Raw genomic sequence first — 26,478 nt, forward strand, 5'->3', positions numbered from 1 at the left:
TTTGATAAAAATTCTCATCAGCAACTCACTTGCACTCTTCTGAAATTTGGGAGCTATGGAAAGAAACCTGGTCCTTTTTCCTGTAGTGGCTGGATGTTGCACCCAGTCTGAATGCAGTTTTGGTCTGAAGATTAGATAGGCCTCTTGCTTTTGAAGAACTCCTTTCAGTCTGAGACGATTCCCCTTTTTAGCCGGGAGGGGAAGAGACTGCAGTCAAAGTAGCTGGTAGCCTGTCAAGGTCTGTAGACAAAAGTACTGGATACAGTAGCAAGCAAAGACTAATTGGTTATTTGATACATTTGTAAATGCAGCCAGTTCTCAGAGAGCCTAGGTGACTGAAGTCAGCTAGTATCTGATTGATATTTGCTGGGTTAAATGAAGTAGGTAAATCATCTAGTGAGAAATGATCCACATCCTCATCCAAAAACACTGTTAACTAGTGCTTTCACAGACTGTCTTGGTGGAAAGATTTCATAGACTGAGTGAACATGTGAAGTGAGCTTTCTTCTGCTTCACACTTTCAAATAAGGATTAAGGTACATGGGACAAATTGGCTGGGAAATACGGGCTTGCACAGTTCGTTTTGTCAAGAGAGGGAAGGCTTCATGCCCTACTGCCTGTGTATTTCATAGGCTTTAAAAATCACTTTAAAAAATATTCTTTGTTGTTGGCTGTGTGGGACAGGAGCTTTTTTCTCCAGGTAATGTCTAATGTAATGGAATGCTTAACTTGATTGTGATGCTATCATAAAGCAATGCAGAGTGTTTTATCATAGAATGAGGATTGGAAAAGGGAAGGCCGGTGTTCAGAATATTAAATTATAAAATGGAGAATTTAGTGTTGGAGGAAAAACAGGAGCTGGTGCTACTTTCTTTCCCTAGAAGGACATCTGATCCTGGGGCTGTGTACTGGTTTTGTTTAAATGGTTTAACAAAGCACTTCAGTCTGAAATAGACTGTTTTTCTACTAGTTTCACTGGGTCTATAAAGCATACTGCATGAACAGCGTTTGGCAGGAGAGGAACATAATGTATCTGAAACCTTTAATTATATGCTGTAGGCAGCTCTGTCTCTAGGTCAGAAGACACCATATTATCAAATAACATATTATAGGCATTCAGGACTTGCACAGTAGCTTGATTATTCATTGAATAATTGGTCTTTGTTAAGCAGATAATGGCACTGTTTGCATTCGGAGTCTAGGTTTGAAGTATATGACATAGAATATTTGTATTTTAAATCATCTGTTATCTAGCTGATGTAAGAACTTAAATAGAACAGAGTTCAGTAAAAGCTTTTACAACATCAAAGACCGCCTAGTCTACCATGCATGTTACACTTCTTCTTACTGTATGTCACCAGCAGTTCAGAAAGTCTCTAAGAGATTTTTTTGGTTTATTGAATTTAATTTTGTCTGCATGTCAGTCTGCAGCAACACTTAGGACCATATAGACTGTATTAAAAACCAAAAGAAATGAAAAATACCCTGAATTAGAAGCTTCCCAAACTGCTTGAGGGCAGAAAGGGAGGAAAATAAATAGTGAAGGAGAACAAGTGCATGACTAAGACATGCAAGTAGGAGTTATGAGAGAAATGGCATGTCTTTCTCTGTCACATACTGAGCCTTATTTTACTTATCTATAGAAGAGAAGGTATTTCTGCCTTGTGAATAATTACTTAATGCTTTAAGATCCCAAGGTGGAATTCAGAATCATTGACTGCACTGACAATAGCTGATAATTTTTACAAATATGTCAGAGTATGATCTGAGGTAAGTTTGCAGGTTCCTCTGGACACTCAGTTAAGGTCATGCTTGGAAGTAATCATCAGGTTAGTAAAATCCCCCGTTGCTTCAGTACTCTGTTTTAGAAGGGCTGAGGAAGAGATGATGATGAATGCATCTCTTTCCTCTAGATTTCATCCTGATTGAGACAAGCATCTTATTTTCTTACTCCCAAGCTGGAGTTTAAAAGGAAAGCAATAAGGTGTTAAAAATATGGCCTCAAAGGACAACAAAAGTGATCAAACCCACTCAAAGTAATGGTTTTATTGTATCAAGTACAGCGTGCTCAGTTAATCAAAACACGTGTTCTGTACCTGTGACTGTTTAGCCTGCAGAAGATCAGTCTGCCTTGCAGTAGAGAAGTTGTATTTTCAGTATGAACTATATATCCATTTGAGCTGCGATCAGCACTCTTTGCCTTCCCTAAGGAGACGGCAGTGATTGTAGCATTTATCATACATAAAGGAATCTGTCTTGCGGTGTATAGCTGCCAAAAGATGTGTGAAAACTGGGACAAAGAAGGCGGTGTCCATGATCTTGGTAACCTCTCAGACAACAAAACTAAGGAAATCCCTTCCCCACTTCTCACCTGAACCCCATATTTAGCCACAGCAACAGTTACGTGTTGGGCTGATTTGGTAGCATGTCTGTAAAGGAATCTGCTAGTAGAATATTGCCTGAAATGCTAGTGTAGTGGTCTGTGCATAAAACTCTTGACCCGTGCTGCAAAGACACGAACCTCTAGGTGAAAACAAGTTCTTGTCTACCCCAGAAATTGCATACACAGAATGCTGTGGCTTACATTAAAAATGGTTACTTGAAAATGAAGTGAAATGATGGGCAAGATTTTGAATTATTGGTGTTCAAGGAAAATTTCAAATGCATGCCAGTGTTTCAATAAGAGTAGGGAGCTTGTCTCGATTATTTAGATTCTGGTCTTTTTTTCAATCCTAATGCATGTTCTTATACCATCAAGCAGCCCTTTGACTGGAGCAGAGACATGAAACCAAGGGTGAAATTCTATTTAGGCAAGGGAAGGTGGAGCAGACTGAAGTGGCAGAGCACTTTTCCAAGGAAAAACGCAGAACATTTGAACTTTGCTTTAGTCCTCTGCTTTATAGCATGTAACAAAGATGATGAATCGGTGATTCTGACTTGGCAAAATTAAGGCTGCTTTCTGGGAAATGCAGCAAAACAGACTCAGAGGCTGCTCTGGGGATGCTTACAGATTCACACTCCTATGAGGAGTATGTGCCTTTGCAAGGGAAGGGAAGGAGAAAGGACAGACTTGCAAGCTGAGATCAAAATAAAAAATGATATATACAGGTGCTGTACATGACCTGTTTTTCAGTTCTCTGCTATGGGCAAGGAGGCTACATGGTACTTAGTTTCTAATTACTTTGCTGCTGTCAGGCTGAGCATTCTCCTTTACCCCCAAAGGACTGAGCTGTAAGGATTGTTGTGATTTGAACAAGGAGAAGTATATGTAGTAACAGCTACTGAAGCTACATGCTGGACTTAGCTGCTCCCCTTCTTGCCCTTCATTTCATGTCAATGGCATTCAAGTTGCTAATTGTTAATTTAATGTCCAAATGAAAAGATGGATGAAGATATGGGTATGTCCATAAAGAGAGTGTGTGTGTCTCCTATACAAGGCATATGACAGTGTTGTATCCAAGTTTAGATTTCTGTCCATTGTGAGAAAATTCTGTGTGTGTTAGTGCATGGATAAATGCATGTTTAAACTAGTCCTCATCTTTTTCCCAAGGTATAGTTTTGCATTGTTATAAGAATTTATAACTGCAGTGTTGGAGGAAACCTTTCAGGCATGAGTGTTTAATAAATTAAGATCTAGTAACACTGTTCACTGTTGCAATCCATTTGCCTAGAAAATCCTATCAGGTTTTTCCTTAAATAAGCAAGTAAGGTCTCTTGCTGTTCCCCATTTTGCACAAGTTTTGACACAGTGTCCACTGAACAAGTGTGCAGGTCAGGTTAGAAAAAGCGTGTTTGCCTTGTAGAATTTTTGTCACTGTCTGGAGTGTATGTATGTACATATGGATCCTGTAATTTTTGTGCCCTCAGAGCTCTCGTTAAGGTCATTCTGCTGCAGAGGTCCACGTTTGATTCATACGTTACACCAGATTGTCTCGGGAACTCATCCCACTGATTTGCTGTGATATTTTTATGCTAACTTTAGCAAAAGGAGAAAATGTTTATGGAGAAATATTTTCAGAATTGTAGATGTACTTTTCATCTTTTGGACACAAACTGGTACAGCAAAAGGGGGGATAAGTCAGCATAATGTGACCACCCATCTCTTTAAGTTGTTGTTGGAGCACAGTTTGAGAACATCTAGACTGTAAAATGCACCTCTTTAACTTTCATTGATTGGTTCCTTGGGCTGTCAGCCACGAGGTATATTTTTAGATACTTGCAGCAAATCTTATTGCATGTGAAAGAATGCCAAATCCGTACTTTGTCAGCTGCTATTTTTCAGTAAGTAAGGAAAAAGGATTTTGGTTTAAATAGTTAATTTGCTGCTGCACTGCAGACTGAAGTTTGTAAAGCTGTACCTGAGTTAGCTTTAAACTGGGCAGGTTGGCAACTAGTATCGAAGTCCAGCTACAGCAGTGCTAGCTCAGCATGAGCTGCTATAATCCTTCTCTCTAATCCGAAGAGGAAAACTATTGGCCTGGACACAATAGAGCAATCTTTTCTTTCAGTAAGCCATTTCCTCTAAAAGCAGGCGACAAAATGTATGTGTGTTTTTAATTTTGATGGCTCCTGTTTAACTTTTTTTTTAAAACAAGAACAAAGGGAGGTATAGTAATTTAATGGAAAATGAATGGGTTGACTCCTTATGTGAGTGAAAGCTTGATGCATGCTACAGTTACGTATCACACTATAGCACGCGTATTCCCTGGGATTTTTGAAATGGGGCATGCTCTTGCTGAAAGTGGGAGAAATTAGTTCTGCCCTATAAATGTGTGCTCAGTCTGCAGCAGTACTGAAGTTAGTGGTAAAATGCTTTAAAAGTGTACAGCTGCCTGCGCTGATCTAAAGTCATTGATTGTCTTGGTCCCACAGGAGTCAGAAGTGTTCTGCTCTCTGAGGGTGCACTGTGTTTTGGCCTGCCTCTAGCAGATTATTTTTCTAGCTTTTGCATGCTGCCGAACACTACTTCTCTCTGACTATTCTCTGAAGTTCATCACGCTTGGTTTGGTCACGTGTCTGTGTTATGCTTAATAGCAGAGTGTTTCTATATTACCAGTTGTTAAAGAAGGGTAATGTGCATTTAAAAAAAAAAAAATGTACTTGTTAACAGGCTATTTTCTCAAAAACTTGTTCATCTTTGATTCAAGACAGAAGTTTCCCTGTACTAAAACATTCCCTGTTTCTCATGCTACCTTCAATTTTTCCTAAAAGATCAATATCACACTAAGTATCATAGGTCTGTTTAAACCAGCCTATATTTATAAGCTATTTAGTATATACTTGTTCAAAACTATCATTTTATTACTGCAAACATTGTCTCAAATTAGATTAAGTACTTTGGATAAGGGTTTATGTAACTTTAAAAACCACCTTCTAACGTACCTAATGTGTTTCTAGATAGCATGCAAATAACAAAAGTATGGGCTGATTTTTCTTGTCCTGAAAGACTGTTCATTTCTAGGACCTTAAATATCATAGAATTCTGATTGTCATCTTGGTATCTTTCTTGCCTCAACTTCGCAGTAAGGTTTGCAGTGGATGCCTTTGATAGATCTCACTGAGAAAAAATGCTTGATGCCATTAGAAAGCTTTCTATCCTGTGCTTTTTCAGATGTTGTAAACTCAGCAGGCCATGAACTGTCAATTGTCAACATCATGTTTGAAATCAGTATACTGAGAGAAAAGAATAACAAAAGAGAATAAATTTTATTAAGGACCAGTGTTTTGGAGCTAAGAAGATTAGAAATGAACGATCACAAGCTATTGCCTCTTTAAACCCCTTATTGGTCTTTGTAGCAAGCAGTTTGTCTCATTTCTACTGCTTGTTTTTACAGTGTCAAGTGCAGTAAATCTCTGGCGTGAGGCCAATATAATCTTAATTCCTTGTAGATACTCTTGTTTTATTGGAGAATTTGTGTTGATTTTGCATTTTTATATTTCTGATTCAAACAAGACTCTAAAACAACATTAATTTTATTTTTGGAAGATCTTATATTTGTATTTTAAAAAACCCTAACAACCTACACTTGTAACACTGGAGGCTTTTCTTTCTGTTGGGAAGAGGCATTTTTCACTGAGTGCCAGGCAGAAAGTCAGAAACATGAGGTCTAATTCAGACTCTGGCATCTGTTTGCTATGTGGTCTTGGACTTTTGGGTTTAGTTAGGGAGTATGTACTCATTAGTTGACTTAAATTTGATTGGAAGTGAGTCTTTGGCTGGAGATTGATAAGTTATATAGCAGGTAGTGATTGGGTTGGAGGGGTTAGTGCAATGTTGATGTAAAAATATTTGTGAAAAATTTCCAACAGCTTCATGTTTTTAATACTAGAAGCTAATACAGATATAGCTTCCTTGCTTTTACCTGTCTTTGGACATATTTTTCTGAGTTTTCTACTTCCTAGAAATGTTAATGTCTATCCTGGTAAAGTTTTGTGTTTGGTTTTTTTTTTTTTTTTTTTTGTTTGTTTTTTTTAATAAAGGTGAATTAATAAATCTTAACAAAAGTCTATATTTTCAGCTGTAACATATAGTACAGTTTCAAGTGCGTGGCTGGTATGTGTTATGGGTTTAAGAACAAGAATGTTTCATTTATAACTTAGTATTTGTTTAATGTTTTGCATTGCAGTCTAGATCCCTTGCATAACCATTGCTTGAAAAGCATCCTTTTATCTGATCAGTGTATTAGACAGAACCTCCTTATTGGATATGGGTCATAGGACTTGAAGTACTAAATAAGATACTGCTAAAATAGAGCTGTGGGAGGGTGGCAGGATGACTGCTATGTTGGGTCACAAAGTAGTGGCCAAAGCTTTTCTGTCTGTGTGGTGCCAAAGAGGTAGAATGCTCCTCACTTGTTCTGGTGGATGCTTAGGAACAGCAGCACAGAATGTTGAAGGATAACAAAGAATTTTCTGTGAGCCAGTGTGGTTGGGTTGTCCTCTGCTTTACATCTGCTTTATATATTCCCTGGACTGAACTTCAGGGTAGCAGAGCTTGTTGCATAAACTTGTCCGTTGCACTACATGTCTCCAGTAGACACTGTCATGTGCGATATAAGTGTTTACAGAAAACTATTTTATCTTCTTTAATACATGTTTATTATAATTATTTAATACACAGGCAAAAGCAACTGTAGTCTGATTCAGAGTTAGTGTCAGGCATTTTAAAGGAGAATAACTTTTCTCAGTCAGTTCATCTCCCCAGTTTATTTCATCTGTAAATAAGCAACTATGGGTCTATATTTAAAGAGCAGTCTAGGAATTATCATATATGACTTTTAGTTGAAAATACATGTGAGGGTTTTATTTGCTATTTATTTCTTCCTATTTTGTGATGATTTGGTAAGTATTGAGTAGAACAATTACTGAAAAGTTTACTTCTGGAATTGCCAGAGGAGCTGAAGCCAGGTCCCTGTCTGTGCAGTGTTTCCTGTACTTTCTTGCTATATTGTCAAGAGCAGCAGAAGCCTCCCTGGGCTGTGTACCACCTCTGGGGTTTGTGGTGCCACTTCAGGAAGACTAGGTTTGAGGTGAGGGTCCTCTGCAATTTTGTTAGATTCGTCAGTTGCTTTCCCTTATCACTGTGTCTTACCACTATGCTGTCTTGAAGTCTATGATCAAAATTTCTCTAAGGCAGAGAAGTACTTCTTGCTCTCTCTTCTACCCCACCCTCCCTTGTTGAAGGACAGCCTGGTCCGTGAAGGCATGCTCTAGTCCCATGAAAGCACTTGAGCACTTGAAGTGACATGCAGGCACCAAAATCCAAACACCTGAAGGAGCATCACAGTATTAACACTTCTGTTTGAACCACATCATGAATTTTATCTGCATTTAACATACAGAAGTATTGTCCTTCTTGCTCAGTGCTTCTTGCTAATGTTCTACTGGGGTCTTAGTTGATTAGCGTGGTCAGTTTTACCATCTGTGATTAAAGACCCTGATTCACAGTGCATTACAGAAGCCTGCGAGGGAATACAGAAGTAGCATTTAAATCTGAATCTGAGTGCTTTACAACATGGATTTCTTAGTACGTTAGCAGTAGCACCAAATTAGCGTGCCACAGGGAAAATTGGTTCTGTGATCACAGTGTTAAATCACAGTAAGATTTATTTCCTAGTGAAGAGTAAACCTTGTGAGCCTTTAGCAATTGAGAATTTAATCTCAAGTTTCTCTGTGATACTGATGCTATTAGTGGAAGAGCACAAGCTGACAGTTTTCCACTTTAAAACAAAGTGAGTTCATGGGTAGGTGTTCCTACACTCTTTTTTTGGAATTTATTCAGTAGCTTGTGGTGCCTTCCATTTACTCATGTGACAAGAGTATCAGTCCTCTCTATTCTTGCAGAGCTTAAAAGAGAGGAAGGCTGGGCAGGGGTGGTGATGTTAGTTATATATTCTTGAAGGAGGAAAAAGAACAGTTTTGTATTTTTACTTTCCATGTGTGGTGTATTATATGACCACTAGCTGAATGAATTTTAACATATATTTATATGAATAAACAACAAGCTTCATCCTGCAGAAAAAAAACTCTGCATGACTGTGCAGAGCAGGTGATTTTCAACATTTTCAGAAAGTAATCCTTTTGTGTACCTCACTGATTCTTCTTGTATTCCATGCAAAACTAATGAATCAATTACATCTAGTAAAAAAGTTCTGAACTTTTTCTTACTTTAAAGTTTCACCCCCCCAAAAAACAATAAAATGTGGGGAGTTTTGATGCTTTTTTTTTCTAAATAGAAAAACTAGAGCTGCAAAGTTCCAAAGCATATGTTTAGGTACAGATAATGCCTGAAATCATTATTTTTAAATGGACATAATATTTTTTTTAAGCTCAAAAATACCTACTTTAAATGCACAATACAAGGTGGAAGTAAAGGTGTAATTGTTCATGAGGTATGTAGAGGGTAGATTAAGATTAGATGTAAGGAAGAAATTCTTCCCTGTGCAGGTGGTGAGGCGCTGGCCCAGGGTGCCCAGAGCAGTTGTGGCTGCTCCCTCCCTGGAAGGGTTCAAGGCCAGGTTGGACAGGAATTGGAGCAATCTGGGCTGGGGGAAGGTGTGCCTACCCATGTCAGGGAGGGTGGGACTAGGTGGTCTTTGAAGTGGACTTAGAAGTCCCTTCCAACCCAAACCATTCTGTGATTCTGTATCATTTGTAGGCATGTATTGAACCAGACCCTTGAGGGTGTTGGGTTTTTGCTGTACGAGTTCTTCACCAGGCTATATCCTGGGACTTCGCTGCAGCGGGTGTCAAACCAGATCTTGTCCCTTCTTTCTCTATGCGTTTTGTTGCTGTGCTGCTTTTCATAGAACCATCTAGTCCAACCTTCCGGCAGTGAGCAGAGACATCTTCAACTAGGTGAACTTTTGCAGATGGTTCAGTTTTCTCTGCTTTTTCTTTTCTCTTTATACTTCTAAAAAAAACCCCAAACCTTATACTAGCTCTTGCACTCTTCTTGCTGCAGGACAAAGAGCAAGCACTTCCCATCTTGTTTCCAGGTTCACTGGAAGGAATTGTTTTCTTACCTGTGCAGTTCACAGCGGACAGTCTAGGCAGACTCCAAACATACACTGACCACGTGTGTCTCCTCTGTGATGTTGTCTTCCAGACCTCAGTTAGAAGTGGGAAGGGAAGGTGCAGGCTTGGATACTAAATGTGGAAATTACTGGCCAGTTGACATGGCTGCATTGGGTGGGCTGCTTCTTCCAGATTGTATGTAGGACTGTCAGGGCTGAGCCTGCTTGCTCACAGCGTGGACTCAGTCCTTCACCATCAGTGTTTTGTGGCAGAAACCTGGCCTAGAATATGTAGTAAGTGCATTCCATCACCTGCTGAGGGAGCCAGGGTTATACAGTTAAATGCACTAGCTATATATTAAAAAAATTACTATCAGTACACTGCATGCTATGATAAGGCACTTAATCCCAGTGGTCAGGAATGGTTTTCCCAGTCATGAACAGTACAAGTGTTGTGTTGACATGCACTGTCTGAAGTACCAGACAAGATATGAATTCAAGAATTTTATTAGCTGTCTGCTTTTGTAGAGTGAGGTTTACCCTATATGTATCACCAGGATGAAATACTGCAACTATTTGTAAATTTGCAACCTATTTGTTTCCAAAAGCTAAACTACAAAGCATAGTGCCATTTGGGAGAAGAGCAATGTATTTCACATCAGGTCAGTGGGCTAATTATTATGTAGTTGCTTTTAAGATATGCAGTAAGGCCATAAATTCATGTAAATTTATTGCATTTTATCTGGAAGGTTGCCCATAATACTTATCAGGACTGGCAGAACATAGATATTTCTCAAAGATATATTTGTAGTATAGTTCATTCTTAGAATTAAATCTTTATTTCCAGATGCTGTTTTTGACTTGTCTAATAGCTTGACTGGATTTAGTACCAGTCCAATTAGGTTTGTTTTCATTCTGTACATCTGATTGTGAGGGCAGAATTGGCCTGAAGAACTTCCTTAGTCTCCTTCTTAAATAGAAGTATAATATTTATGAGCCTAACAGTCATAATTGGTAAAATGCATTGAAATCCTCAGCTCCAAAAGGTTAAGTAAATACCAAGAACTACTGTCATTTGACTAAGACATTGTCCCCTAAGATGGATTGACAGTGTTACTCCTCTGAATTGAGACATACTTCAAACTTAGGGACATCTCAAAGCAGGTTGACTCAAGTATTTGTATTACTCTGTTGTTAGTGTTAAAGCCTGAGTGAAATTCCAGATCTGTCCAGATAAATCTTGCTGTTGGATTCAAATGGGCATATATTTTTACCTCAAAAACTATTAGCAGACTGCAAAAATTAAGTGTATATGTGATTAACTCAAAACTAATCAGAGATGACCTGCCAGGTATCTGTAGAGAACTAAAACCATTAAATGTAGCATATTGAAAAGTGTTACATATTTTTTTCTTTAATACTATAAAGAGTGGCTGTACCCATCTTGCTTGGCTTGAAAACAAGAGACATGGTTGCAGGTCTCTGGTTAGTGGCTTTTCACTGCAGTTCCAGGAAGTAAGAAAAAGAACTAGAAGCGAAATCAAAGACTTGACTCTTGACGGATGCAAGCAAACCAAACTTCTTTGAAACTAAATGGGTACTTGATTTGCTTCCAATAGTAATGATTTGGCTTAATATGAGTCGGTGAGGTTAGTGTCATCCCCAAACACTTAAAATTCAGAAATGGAATTGTTGTCAGCCAAGCAAATATAAAACCAACTTTGGGCTTCAAATTTAATATTTAATCCAAGGGAGGTTAGAGTTATTTATTTTTTGCCTTTGAGAACTGGTATTTGTGGCACAAAAAATCTTGGTTGGGTTGTGGGGGAAGTGCCTGTGTTTGGAAGTTTGTCCACATGATCTTCTAACCATGGCTGAGCCCAGAGTCATTTAGTTTCCCAGAATGTACAAAGCCCCAGATGTTTGTAGCCCAGTGGAGCTGTTGATGCCAGGCTCATTCCTATCAACATGTGCAGTGGCACATCACAAAAGTAACTGATACTGAGCTTTCCAACTGTGAGCCCAGAAGCAGTATCAACACAGCATCCTGCTGTGAGGCATGCAGTAAAATAGCGTAAGCTGGCAGCCTTGTGCCTAATGCTTGTGTGAAATGCCAGTGTGTTTATGTGGTTTCCCTTCTTACTATACGGGCCCACTGAAGACTAGATAAATCTGTAAAGGGATCTCTTAAAAATGTTATTGCTCTCTTGTGTTCATTTTCTGGACTTTAGAGCCCTATAGTGTGGGTTTTTTTTCTTCCACTTTAACCCCATAGGGAAGCTATGGAGCACAACTGTTGGGATTACTAATTTATTACAGCTAAATGAGGGGCAGTTTGTAAAATGCTAAGGTAAATGGCAAGCTTGGAGTTACTTCAGAGTAAGAGATCAAATGAATAATCTTGCTGAATGAATTGATGTTATCTATTAAGGAGCTGAGAGCAAGCTTTCTATTTGGGTAGCCTTGATAATTACTCAGTTCATCTAGATTTTTAAGATGCCATATTGCTGCAGTTATTGGCCATAAAATGTTAAAATCTGGCAAGCAGAATGCCCTCAGTCCAGAGAAGTACCTTTCTTTGCCCCATGATATTTTCAGAATTATCTGCTTTGTGGGTTGCTGCAGTACCTGCTGGACATGAGCCTTTTTTCTGAAAAGTTGGTAGTCTGTCAGACCAACTGAGTTTCAACAGTGCCAGTAGGTACTGTATAGCATGAACTGGAACAAGAACCCAAAGGAGCTGTCAGGGCAGCACTGATATGTGTTGAAAGCATATTCATGCTGGATTGTTTGAATGTCACAAGACCCTGTTTGTAGACTTGCTACATAGTCCATGCCCTCTCTCCCCACTTTCTAGGTGGATAGAGGGAAGGAGCATGAGTGGAGTCATTTCATAACCATGCCAAAGAGAGCAGCAGCTCTTGTTTGTTTCTGTCTGGAAGTACCATGTGCTGCACATCTGCAGGCTCCTTGGAAGAGGGTGGGCTTCACTGGGCTCTCCTGGGAGTTTGTATTGGTCTAATCCTCCTCTACAGGCTTGCTTCCAGCTAGGCTTTTGTCTTGTAGTCCAAATTTGCAGTACCAAAAAAGTCAAGATTTGACCAATGGTCATGATGTATTTATGAAGAGATGATTATGATTGTACACAAGATCATTTTCCTCCTTTGGCCTGTCTAAACTTCTCTTTAGAAAGCATGAGCTATACGTAGGAATAATGAGACATTCTTTAGTTAAATGGTTACATGCTCTTTTTTTCCTCTAACAGCATTCTGCTTCATTTCAACATACAGGATAATCTCACAAGGGGATAGAATTATGGCTGCATGAATGACTTCAAATCTGATGTTTCTTAATTTCTGAATGCCTCATTTTTCTCCAATCTAAACACCTTTCCTGTGACAGAGGATTTTTTCCCTTTTTTTTTTTTTTTTTTAAATGTGATATATTTAAAAATTTTACTGTAGATCACTCCATAAAAAAGATGCTAAATTCAACATCTCTTCTTCCTTGAAATAAAAAGCTCCATCTCTTGTACCCCTTCCCTTTTTCCGGATACTGCATGGGAGTGTTTAAGATATGAATGGAATTGGGAATCTGCAGTGTTAAATTAATATGTATCAAATCAACTTGACTTGTAAAGGAAGTTAATTTGATGTTTGTTTGGTGTGGCATCTCTGCATTCCTAATCTTTTGACAGATTAATTATTTTTCAAAACAAATAAAGGAAGTATTCATTATCAACCTACACAGAGCCACATAAATATTTTATCAAACTCTTGTCTTGAAAGTGGGATTAGGAAGGGATAGGAAGGTTAGTGCTGGGACCTCTCCTGCAGGAGGTTTTCGGGATTTCCCCTTTAGAAGTGCAGGTTGCTGGATTTCTGTGACCAGTAACACTTTCTAAGTGCAGATGTGTGGAGCTGGTTAGAATTCTCACAGATAGGTTAAAACAAAAACATTTGTCACAATTATCCAGTTGCGATGCCAGGGAGCCTGGCTTCAGTTCTTGGAGAAATACGACTTGCACCATCTGAGCTGAGTGATCACGTCATGTTCACGGTGATCCTCAGCGTGATATCAATGGTGCTAATCACAAAAGAAATTTGGCTAGTCTAATTCACAAGAGCTAAATGTAGCTACCCCTAAATCATGCTTCTCCTTTCTCTTTGAAAGCTTCTGGGGTAATGTCTGGTTAGGTGTTCTTCCCTGATCCTAGTTCAAATTATTCCCTCTTTCACTTTGTCTCTGTTTTTCTCGGTAACTCCATGACGTCCTTAGGATTGCCCAGTAGGAAACTTAATAGCTATCATTTGCATTTAAACTTTAGACTGTATAAAAATTTTAATTTAGATGAGAATAAAAACATAACTTTTTTTTTGTATGAAGGAAACTAAATTCTCAAATGAAAGAGCTCCAGTGTGACACAGGAGGTGAAAAAAGCCACAGAGAAGTCCTTTTCATTTCCACCCTGTCCCCAGTCTGTTAAGGATTTTCAGGTTGGGTGGTTATTCCAGTTGAATATTGCCAATGACCAGGGCAAAACACATCTTTGATTTGAGTATTTCTGATCTTAAGTATTTCTCCACTGTGCTGTTGGTTTCTATGGCTGTGCCCACGGTGTAGTGTCCTACCCTCAGTTTTGCAGATATAACTAGTTTTGGAGCTGTACTGTGACCTATATCAGGGAAGCCATCCTGCTTAAAAAAAAAAAAAAGTGCAGGAAAAGAAAAATATTTTTTTTGTTGTTGATTGAAATGCCGAATCAGTTTCCAGATCCAGCTCACAATAATGGCCTGTGTGCAGGTTCATCACTATGGCATGGTGGAAGAAGGAGCAGAAGCTGAGAAAGAATACCTAAAACCTACCTTGTGGCTAGCAGCAGTGTTTCCTCGTGTAGCTTGTTCCATCTACTTTGAATGCAAACTGTGAGCCTGTCCCTGTGTCTAAGCTGCTGTTGGGGGGCTGTGTGGAAGAATCTTTAGTGAGAAGAACATGTCAGAATTTGGTCTTGTAGGTACTTGTAAGTACATAAACTCAGATGTTTCAGTTACTATCTGTATTTTGTACAGGAGTTTACAGCGTCAGCCTGTAATGCTCCTCAGAAGGGGAGCAAATGCAGCAAACACCTTTGAACCATGTGGTCTTGACTTCAGTTCAGCTAAACAGGGTACAAGTTAGTAGAGACTTTGGTGCCAGAGGTTTAAATTAAACTGTCTTCCTACTACCCACCCAGTGTAGTGGGCATACCACCTTGTGGCACGTATTTTGTAACACTGTTTAAACATATGCTAAAAGTCATGGTTTTCATGCATAGGTGGAGCATAGATTATTTTTTTTTAAGGTTGCTTTTGGAGTTTTTTGGGTTTTTACCTTTTTACTTAGAGTATATGTATAGACACGTGCCATGCTTTAACATATATTTTTCCAAACTGTTCTATCCTTTGTATTGTTTAAGCTGGACTTTATCTCCTTATTAGCAAGCTACAGCCAAGGTGTGCTGACTGACAATGGAAGGTTGATCTAAACATTAACAAATTAACTTGTACAGGATGTGTGCTGGGCAAGGGTCCCAGCATGAACCTTTGTTCAGCCATAGCGCATGACCCCGCTTCTTAAGCTGCGTGGTTGTGAGCATAACCCATGAACTGTGAAGCAGTTGCCAGTGCCCCCGCAGAGGAGGGGGTGAAAGAAATCATAATCAAGCAAAGGGTGCCTTGCAAAAGCTTTGAGGAATACTGGCATGTGTAATACCCGTTCAAAGAACAGAGGAAAGCTGAAGGGCTTGGAAGGCAAATACAGCACTCTTAAGTACTTTGAAGGTCTTGCCTCATCTGAGCTCAGTGAACTGGGTGCAACTTCCTTCACCTACTGCAGAGGGGTGAAGAGCTGAGTCAGCTTTGCTGAGATTTGAACTGTGATCCCACGCATTTTAAGCTGGGCTACTAGTCTACAAACTTTATACAGAAGACTATGCAGAAATATGCTTCCCATAAAATTGCAGTGTCTTCTTGATACACATATTGTGTCAGTCATTTAGCCCAGTGAATGTTTCTGATTTTTATACCCCTTCAAAGCTTGCACTAGAATCTTCTTGGGACAATTCTTTCCTTTGTCATATCTCTTTTTTAAACTAAGTCTGTTTAACTTGGGAAACTGTGCACCTTCTACAGCCATTTCACCTTAAGAACACACCACAGAACAAGTGGAATTGCTGAACTCTCACAAAATGGCCATTGCTCATACTCACATGGCAACTCAGCATACGCTGTCTGCTATCTCATCTCAATTCCAAGAAGTGGGGGGGGGGGGGAAAAAAAAAAAAAAAAAAAAAAAAAAAAAAACCAACCAAAAACAAACCACCACCACCAAACCCTGGAAGTGTTAACTAATTGCCTTGGATGAGGCCATGAGAGATGAGGCTTTTTTGTCTATTGAACACTGAGTGGGATAGGTGTAGAAAGGGCTGTATGGAAAAACTTCCAATTGGATGATAAATGGAATACCCAAAGGTTGCCCTCTGCCTCCTCCCTGTCTTAGTTGGTATGGAGGACAGCCACATCATGGCTCTTTGCCTATACTATATCCCATAGGACTCCAAGTGAGAGAGAAGTGCAGAATAATAAAATATCCCAGCTGTTCCTTGTTGTCCTTAAACACTCAGTTGCACAGAAATTCTCTGTGGAAGTTGGAAGTGTTTTATGCTGCAATAAACGTTGTGGTTTTTTAAGGAAGTTCTGAAGATGACAAATAGATGAGGTGGAGTGGATGAAAAGAATAAGTTTCTGCAAAATATTAGTATATGTTAAGACACTTTTGTTGTTTGCATAAAGCATAGAAAGAAGCATGAATCGTAGTAATCTCTTTAGGATATAGATATACACAACTTACTAAAGTCCATTTTGAAGTTTTCAGTTGAGCTGCCCTCCTATTGTACGTATTAACTACTTGTCTTTTTAATTCATTAAAACAACTAATACATTAGGCATCAGCACCAGAAATTACTCACTTTTTTGCCACTTTTTCTCTCAGGAAGGCTCCACTGAGTCCTTTGGAGACTTGACTCCTTCTATCTCCTTTCAGGTCTCTTTCCACGTTACTCCTCTCACCTTTGTGAGCACCTTATGTCATGGTAGTGATCCCTTCAGCCAAGGCAAGTTGGACTCTGCTCCCTGGGGAGCCATCTGAGCTCTCAGAAGAGCTTGCTGCCCAGCCTGGTAGGCTTGCTCCTTCAGTCCTGGTAGTGAGCTAACTATCTGTAGAGCTGCCAACTCCAGTAGGAGGGAGCAGCTTTGGCTTATTGGTGTTGCAACTGGTCAGATCTGTTGGAGTTGTAAAACAAAATTCTGTGTGAATGTGAACATATTTCCAGTTTTAGGGAAAAAAAAAAGGCAGCTGAGTCCGTGTTCTAGAAGGGCAAATATTTCATGTTCATGTCTGATGTGAAAGAACTGCAGTGTTGCTGGCCTTATTGTTATGACTTACGATCCCTCAAAAAAAAAATCTTGAGATTACTATAAAAAATAAAGGATTTTTAAAAATCTAGCTATATGTTTTTTTGTAACTTTCGTTTTCTAAAATCCTTTTGGGACAGAAGTTGCGAGTATTAGCACTGTGCTGTCTCCCAAATAAATGGTGAGTTTTTTACTATGTTAAAAAATTCCCATATCTACATCTGTCTGCCTGTCCTCTGAGGTCAGTTTGTATCAGTTTTATTCCCATTTCTGAAATCAGCTATATTCCCATTTACCTTTTATTCTCCAGGCCTGCAAATGCAGTTATAGCAGGATTCTCAGTTTCTTCAGTCTCACAAGACAGGTGCACAGTACATAGTGCCTTCACCATTTTCTCAGGCTGAGTGCTTAGAACAATTGTTTTGGCTAGAATTTTTTGGTTTTTTTTTTTTTGTGTTTTTTTTTTTTTTAATGTTGTAAAATGTCAACGCAGAAGGAGATGTTAGTGAACTAACACCACAAAACAAGGCTGATATTTATATTTTAGTTTTGTTGTGCTAGTAGGTGTAACGATTGCTATCGTAAAGCTGTCATAGGTACAGATTCACCAAATCCCTTCAGTGTGTGATTTAAACATGCATGATATTAGGCAAATGTTTTAGTATTTTGCCACGTCAGGGAGATAAATAAAATAATTCAAGGACTACAAAGACCGGGGGAGAGACTCTGAGAGACTCCCATTGATGTCAAGTGGTTGTTGAATCAAGTCTCGGCTGTATTAGGGAAGGTTTAACTGAAAAAAGTTTGTTTCTTACTCTGACTTTAGAACTATTATAGGGTTATAGGTAAATGGAGTGTGTGTTTTTCTACATTATTTGTATTTATCTGTTTTAAAGTTGATCTTGTTTCTTTTCTTCTTAATGAATAATTAAATTGCTTTAGACTGACTTACCTACCTGAGAAGAATGACCACAGTGTAGACTCTTTCTTTTTGCATACCCAGGAACATTATCTGAAAAATCTGAGAATGCATTGACTACTTTTGCATTATTATAATGTTGGAAGACATGAAATAAAGCCTTGGAAATGGATCTACAGGAGATGTAAGTTTTATTATTCAGAATCAAGTGATAGTCTTACTGTTGCTGCATTTATATGTCTCCACTACAAATACTTGACTGATACTGACAATTCAGCCTATAAGTGACTCTAGTATAAAGTTTAGTATGAGAACCATTTTTCATTATCATAACGTTTTTTTGATGTTATTGTCAGTAATATTCTAATTTGCCAATGACTATTTCTGTTTAACTAAAATAAGAGTATGTTTTTGTGTTACTTCTAAAAATTATCAAATAATATTGACAGTAGCTTTACAAAGTCTCTCATGTTAGCTTTTCCAAAGAATTTCTGCTTCTTACATGTTAATCTCCAATTTATATTTTTTTCAACTACCAAAACCTGTGTATCAGTAGGTTTCATTCTCACAAGGTTGTCCTCTTCCATTCTGATTGTCATGCATTGGTCCAGCTACAACACAAATGGAGATTTTGCCACAAGCAAATGTGGCACTTTTTCCAAATGTGCTAGTGAGTTTTGTTGGTCAAAATATTATCTTGTTAACAGCCCCTCTAGAATGTTTGACAACATGAATTAACTCTTGGAAGAGACTTTCTAAAATAGCAAAGGGAGTCAGGAATGCAGTTCAAGTTGGAAAATGGAGAACAAAAAACAAAACCCCAAACTTTGTTGACAAAGCTAATGCTAATCTCTAGAAAGTGTATTGAATGTTTAAAAAAAAAAAGTTATTTGGATTCCAATAGAATTTGTACTCTTGAGGCCATGAGCTTTCTTTGAAAATCTGTTCCCCGCTGTGATCTTGGTTATATTTCTCAACAATCTAGTGGTTTAAAGCAAGTACTGTGTTCTTATGGAAGTATATAGCTGAGCAGGTGCCCATGTGTATAAGTAAATGCACTGTAACTTTACATCTTCAATAATATGGAGGAATTAACCTTGAACAAATCCAGGTTCCTTTGAAAAGGAGTCATGGGGGAAATAAAATTATTAGACAAATCACAACGTGACAACGAATGTCAATACAGCCCTCTGGAATTCTTTTGACTGTGTTTTAAATAACTTTGTTTTGCTTCTCACAGAGACATAATCTTGGAAGGCTAGAATTTCTGTGTAGAGCAGCTGGAATTAGTTAAATACTGGAACCACTGCTGATTCGGTTGCATCCTCCAACATGACCAATCCTCAGTAAGTACCATGTGAGGATAGTTATAACTTATTTTAAAGAGAACAGGTTGCTACCTGTAGAAGAATGATGTTTTGACATCAAGAGGGTTCTATCAGTACTACTAGAAGGAAAAGTTGGTATTGTGAGTAGTAGTAGTAGTAAGATTTGGTCAGTTGTCTAAAGAGTGTGAATTAGCAGAAAAAACATGAAAGCTGTAAACATGTCTGATGAATTACTAATAGCTAGTGGCTGAGAACTACTATGTCATATTATTTTCAGATCCGTTTGCCTTTTTTCTTTCCTGCCACTAGTCTGTTGGTTTGTTTGTTTTTCTTTTCAGTCACATCAGACAAGGTCTGTCATTTAGTCTAAGAGAATAGAAGGTAAATACTGTTGGGAGAGGGAAGGCTGCACCAACCCAGTTCCTCTTTCCTTTACAATACTGGAAATTGGAGCATTGTATGCTCTTTCATGCAAAACCGACCCATCTTGGACTTGTAAAGGTAAATGTCCATTGGATGTCACTAATGATGAAAAACAAAGAAAATTATTGCTAAAATTAGCTCCTTGCTCTGGGCTTCTGATTTCAGATTGTTTTCAGAGGAATACAGTTCTGTTGGAAGCGAAACAATCTTACTACTTTCCAATCTTAGACAAAGAATAAAATAAGCCTTTAGGTTGTTCAAATAGTATTACCTTTTACCTCTGTTTTCTGCCATAGGATGACACAGTTTCAGCCTTTCCCTGCCAAATGCTTGACATATAACAGTATTCTTCAATTTTGAAAATTGCTTTCTTGTGTAATGCTGGCAGCAGTTAGCTCCTTTTAATTTAGGAATAATGTTTTCCGTCTGAGAGGGTTAGACTAATGGTGAGACTTGACCAACAGAAACTTTATCTCTTTCACATAGAATTTTGGTTCCTTCACCCACTTCCCTAGACTTACAAGATATATGAGTTAACAACTCTTCTAAATTATTCATTTTTTTCTGGGAAAAAAATGCACTATTATTCAGGTTGTTTGAATAGCTAGAAGATTTTAATAAGCTTCTTTAAAACAAAGTCACCAATGGAACTTTTGCAGTCAAGTAGCAGAGGGAAGTTGGGTGCTAAGCACTTCTGAACTGTGTCCCTAAGGAAAAAGTTTATCTTCACAGCTGCTGTTGAAAATCTCTGGCAAGTATGATGAGATTTCTTCAGAAGTTAGCAAGCTCCCCTAGATGAAAGCTGGAGAAGTTTATGCTTGCACCTGCTCTGAATCAAATGGAACAAGTGGCTTTCACTGAGTACCCCGCAAAGGATCAATACTTGCTGGGGCTTGACATGCAAGCTGTTGCCTACAATGAAGCAGTCCTTCACATACACTAGATAGTACACTAACTGACAAAGTCTGAGTTTCTAGATAAGTAGTATCTTGTTATACTGTGACTATATATCCTATATATGTGGAAGATGCATACATAGTCAGACTCTGGTTTTACCTGCATGGAGTTCCCATTCATGTTAGTGGGGTGGTAGAAGAATATGTGTTCAGATTTAGAAGCTGTACTAAAGATAGTTCAGATAATCTTTATAGAGGAGTCCATAATTCTTCTGAAGAGTTGCTCTTCTTTCAGAATTATTTTGAAATAACTTGTAACAGGATGTTCCTTTCTAGTTGAATGAAAGAAAGTGACTTTCCATCAAAACTATTTGAATATTGACCCACAGTGGAAGAGGGGTCAAACTGCATCCATTAATTAACAGTTGATTTGTGTATAATGATTAATAAGCTTAGCTATTCATTACTCCCTGATCCAACTTACAGCAGTGAGTTTTTTAGTTGGCATAGTTACATGCCTTCTTTTTGCTTTGCAGAAATATTTTGCCTTTGGGTTCATGCATTGTTTCCATATTGGTTGGTTTGTTAATAACACATCCATTTGTATTTAGTGCTTCTGAGGCAGATTCAGCAGAGTGAAATGCTGTTCTCCCTTGTCTATGGGGTTTATGATGATTTCAATGGGGTGTATGAAAGACAAGTTTATGGATAGTTGATCTGTCCCCTCAGTGAAGAAACCTCCCTCAGTGACCTTGCAAATGCCTTTTAAGTTGCTGGCTTTTTAGGATTCTGTGAAGTTCTTGTCTCTAACTTATTTTTATTTGCTTGCTTATTTATTTATATTTGTTTATATGTATATGTGTGTATAGAGAGGGAGTTGTTTTTATTTTGCTTATTACATTTTCAGGCCTACAATAGAAGGTGGTGTTTCAGAAGTTGAGATAATTTCGCAACAAGTAGAAGAAGAGACCAAAAGCATTGCTCCTGTACAGCTTGTTAATTTTGCTTATCGAGATCTACCTTTAGCTGCACTTGATCTGTCTGTGGCTGGGTCCCAGCTTTTGTCAAATTTGGATGAGGAGTACCAAAGAGAAGGGTAAGTACAAAGAATATGATTTTGTTTTATAGTTTTAGGTTATAGGAATTTCGTGGCCTGTAAAAAAGAAAACCTTGAGGTTGAGGAGTGCAGCTAGTTGTCCTCAAACTCTTTTTAAAACCGTTGTCAGAGGAGAGAAATGACCTTTTCTCATATAATTAATCTGTGCTGGTTTGGGGCTTTTTATAATTTTAAGTGATTCATAGCTGCTATTTGACCACAGTCTAGAAGCCTTCTGTCAGGGAAAACTAGACCAAGCATCTAGCCCATCAGACAAGTAGAATGGCCTGGTGAAAGCTCTGTGCAAAGTGTGTCAGGAGGGTTTAAGGATGACAGGGTTGGCTACTGTGATTCTTGTACATAGTTGTACATCCCCTGACTGAGAGAGAATGACTTAGTACTGCTGATTCTTGGACAGATTGTGTACTTTTCCCAGAATACTTTGCATTGCATAGTTTGCTTATGTGCGAACACTGTCTTTGATAATGTATATACATATTACTCCTGTTTTTGTAGAACAGCTGTTCCAGCTTTGTTGGAATAAAAGATCTTAATCAGTTTGTAACATTTGCCCAAATATAACCCAATGTCATACTATGTAGCACTGTTGTTCTACAGGGCATTAGAAGTCATCCTTGTGCCTGGTTCAGGCTTGAAGTGGCTGTAGATGGACTGCTATACTAAATTTTTTATGAAAGATTTGGGTCAACTGGAGAGAATCCAGAGGAAGGCAGTGAGAATGATTAGAGGCTCAGAAAGCCTACTGTGGAATACTGATTGAAGTAACTGTTTGTGTATCATGCGAAAAAGAGACTTTCAGGGGAGCTTATAAGAGACTTCCGTGAGGAAAAGAACAGTCTTTTATTAATTTGCATGATGTTTAAGACAAGAAGTTTGAATTGCAGCAAAGAGGAGAATAATGAGGGTAGTAAAGTGTCGGGTTAGTCTGCTGGTATGTATGGGGAGGAGGGGATTAGAGTTGCAATTGCTAGATGTCTTTAAGACTATGTGTGTGTTAGGAATGATAACACTATAGTTCAACATCCCTTGGGACAGAGATTAGGTGAGCGCTTGTGCCTGGCACCTCTGATTGTGTGATTACCGTTCCCTTGTGTGTTGCACTGAACGTATATATACTCCACTGTCAATAAGATCCATCTGAAAGCACTTCACAGTAAGTTATATAGAGCTCTCATTGATGAAGACATTAAAAAGCTTTATATAGCCCTTCATTTATTAACTGCTCAATGTGTTTTAACCTGCGCTATGAAATCAACAGAGACCTGCTTGATCTCTGCTCAGCAGGTATTCTGTATGGTAGTCAGGAAGCAGTATGTGGGGAAGGCTCTTGCCTTTAATTTCTTTCCAAATTGGACTTTATGAGACGTCTCCAGAAAGTTATTACTCCCAACAAGGGGAAATACATTTCAAGTAGGTTATATAAGTATGGTACAACTGTAACATAAAATACCCTGCGTAGCAAAAGAGGCACTTGAAAATTAATTTGAGTATGCAGGTGTAACCCTCAGGCTATTTTGGTGCTGAGTAAATACCAGTTTAGTTCAAATATGAATTTTTATATATTTTTATGATCTGAAGCTCAATTCTTCACTGTGCTAAAGTGCACAGATCTTTCATTGTAACTATTTGAACATCTTTGCAGTCTTAAGTGTGGAAATAGACTCATCGTTCTTTTCCTCAGCAGAGATTTCTTTCTTCACAGAGTCTTCTTTTGTAGCTTTATCAGTCTGAATGGAAGTAAGCAGGTGCCATCCAGACCCAGACCTCCCAGCTGTAGAGCAGATTCTCTGAAGAAAATTCAGAGCTTTAGTTTATATGTCTTAATGCATTTTGGCCAACTATGTTCAGCTGAGTCCCAGTACTGCATCTGCCTTGTGGGAATGGCAGCTTCTTCGTTTCAGAAGCACTGATCACAACCGATGCCCTATGAAATTTAAGGGCAGAGGTGATCTCAAGAAGCTCAGCAGCAAAACTAAAATACTGTCCCGATACCAGCTCATGGCTTGGTTGGGAATATGTCTGATTTTATGAATGTGGTGTAATTTCTTTCTCATTACCTTGTTAGATGTGACTGGATTCCACCTGAGTGAGAGGAAGATAGGGTGGGTCAGATTAGTTTGGTACAGAAATGGACAGCTACATCTCCTTTATGTATGAAGGAAGGAAACGAGAAGGGCAGTGCAGGAGATGGCAGAAAGTGTCTTAAGTGCCTGTAATTTCTGCCAGCATCCATATTCATAACTGTGAAGCTCTGTTATCCCAATGCTGCCATACAGCTTGCAGGTGGAGATACCAGAAGACACTGCTAATGCCAGAGGGTACTAAAAGATGATGTAGGACTCATCTTCCCCTCCCTGGCAGTCTGCCTTTGTTGCAGACTCCAAGTGTTACTTTCTGTATACTTTTCCCTGAGAATTTCAGGGAAGGTGTCAACCTGTATGACCTGTATATATTCTGTATGGTTCTGTTGTTCTAGATCTGTAGCTGATCTGGGCAAATTGTAGTCGTTCTAACAGCAAGGCTCTGCAGCAGGAAGGTCTAACAGCAAGGCTCTGCAGCAGGAAGGTCTGACACATTCCTGTGCTTGGAAAATTCTGGGTGGTTGTTACAAGCTGCCATCTGTCCATGACCTTGTGATTTTCAACATCACTGTCCACAATCCTTGGTTCCTGATGTGGATTTCACGCTTCATCACTAGTAAGTCTCCATCTCTGTGCACAGAGCAACAAGAGAGCACAGAGCAATCAGACTAGAGATGAACGAGTGGGCAATAAAGGAGTCGTTTTGTTTAATGGTTTGGTTGTGTGTACCCCAAGGCTTTCCTCTAACTTTCCTTCTTTAAGGCCAGAAGGTGTTCAGGTTCCCAAGCACAAGCTCAAATTTAACCTGATTGCTAACTAGGGGACCAAACCCTTTGTTTTTTCTAAGGCAATGTTTCTCTCAATAAACCTGATATTAATAGGCAACCAGTAATAGGTGGGTCATAGCTCAGCCTTCTCTGTCTGCCTGGAAGCTCTCCAACGGCATCAGACTAACTGCTCCCTCCCACAAGACATGAAAAAAATGGAAGGAAAAGCAAAAATAAAGGAGAATTATGCTCTATCTTTTGTTAGACAGACCATATATAAACTGACATTCCCATGGCTTTAAAGATATTGGAATAAAAATCTTTGTGCAGTTAGATGAGTTGTTGCTCTGTCATATCAAATGCTCAGGGCAGTCAGTTCTGATCTGTCAGTGTTGAAGGAATTTTGTGGACAGTTGTCATGGTTTGAGCTGTTTTTATCAGAAATTTAGTTTACAATGCCCGATCCCTGTGCTAAGTAACAAAGAAAGGACTGCAGATTAGACAGCATGTTAAGCCTCTCCCTGAAGTACACCTGTAAGTAGTGAAAGGGTAATCAGGCAAGAAAAAGGGTTCCAGTCTCCCAGAAACCCTCACATAAACACAAAATGTGTTGACTTCTAAAATGGGGTGAGCAAAGGTTCTTTTCCTTCCGTAGACTTCTCAAACAGGGAAAGTATAAAGATTTACATGTCAGAAATTGGTTACGTTGGATGGAATCTGCATTGCAAATATTCTCACTTGTTATAAATCATGTGGGTGGACTGGTATTGCCTTCTTTGCACTGAAGAGAAGTGAGGTGCCTGTGGTCTCTGCATGTCAGATAGGAGGGATTCCTGCATCTGGCTTGCTTCCCAGCTGCAGTGAGGCTAATGTGTCTGGTGTTAATAGATCTATGGGTCTTATTCTTCAGAAAAAGGAAATTTACTGATGAATGCCAGTAATATGTAACTAAAACATTTTGAGTTTTATGTGACTATAGCAATCTCTATTTATTTAAAAAAAAAAAAAATAAAATCTTCCACTCTGTGTAGCACTGAGAAGAAATTGTAGCTTGGTTCTTGAAACCAATATAAGTGTGATGTTCACGACTTTAGTCCCACTGATCTGCCCTGCAGTTAACTTGTTAGAATTGGCAATAGATAACGCTGCAGTGCACAGTACTCCGTGCTTACACTTTGAAGAAATGATTGTGGCATAGGCTGGAGACATGTATATGAGAAATAAACTAATTAAAAAAATGTGTATTGGATGCCAAGAAGAACATGTAGTATACATAGCTAACCTATCTGTAAGAGATTAGGTGATACTAGTGTACAAAAAGTAGCAGCAAAGTTGCTTATTTTCTTCATGTCTGTGAATTTATTGGAGAGGCTGTGTATGCATTGAACTCAGTTTGCCTAAAAAGACTGTAAACACTTCTTTAAGAAGACTAATCACCCAGAAAACTGAGGAGATTTTTAAAATTTAGCATTGCCTTTAAGTGCCACTCTTCATTTCTTTTTTTCCAATCAAGTATTCTGTTTTCCATAAAATATTTTCTCTCTTCTCTTTTCCTGTCAATGACCAATGAAAATGATGGGAAATAGTTGGAAAATTGACAACATACAGAACATGATACATGTGTGCTAGAGATAAGGGGGCATAGTTAAAAGCTCTCCTTCCAATATTTTACTTATAAGTTCCATTTAGGAGGTATCATTCACAATAAATTATAAAAGAATTTACAGGCAGTTGCACAAGAGGCAGTATAGGGCTTTTTTTGGTGAATATGTAGTTAGGCAGTGAGCCTCTCTGAGTAAAGATCTGTTTTTAATGGGGGTGGGAGGCAAGGAGAGAGAGAGATACACCAACTTTAAATTATTTGTTGTATTTGTTTTAGATTGCAGCTCTCGTTTTTATATGTTAAACAAATTTGAAATATGAAGGTGCTTTCAAATACTGTCTTTAACAGCTTAAAGGTTGGGAGTTTATACAGTTAATG

The 26,478-nt window shown here is 38.6% G+C and overlaps 1 protein-coding gene across 3 annotated transcripts in view; it reads left to right on the plus strand.

The window, feature by feature from the left end:
* The window catches only part of TMEM266 (transmembrane protein 266), an 88,750-nt gene that overhangs the window by 8,426 nt on the left and 53,846 nt on the right, over positions 1–26,478 (plus strand). For all 3 annotated transcript variants that reach the window (XM_042803900.1, XM_042803897.1, XM_042803899.1), the window contains exons 2-4: positions 17,970–18,069; positions 19,126–19,231; positions 21,440–21,628. In XM_042803900.1, coding sequence (XP_042659834.1) covers positions 19,218–19,231; positions 21,440–21,628 — 203 coding nt within the window. In that variant the 5' untranslated portion in view covers positions 17,970–18,069; positions 19,126–19,217. The remainder of the gene's footprint in view (positions 1–17,969; positions 18,070–19,125; positions 19,232–21,439; positions 21,629–26,478) is intronic.

Source organism: Tyto alba, unplaced genomic scaffold (assembly GCF_018691265.1).
Source record: "Tyto alba isolate M040663 unplaced genomic scaffold, T.alba_DEE_v4.0 Super-Scaffold_41, whole genome shotgun sequence".
In the NCBI taxonomy this organism is placed as follows: domain Eukaryota; kingdom Metazoa; phylum Chordata; class Aves; order Strigiformes; family Tytonidae; genus Tyto; species Tyto alba.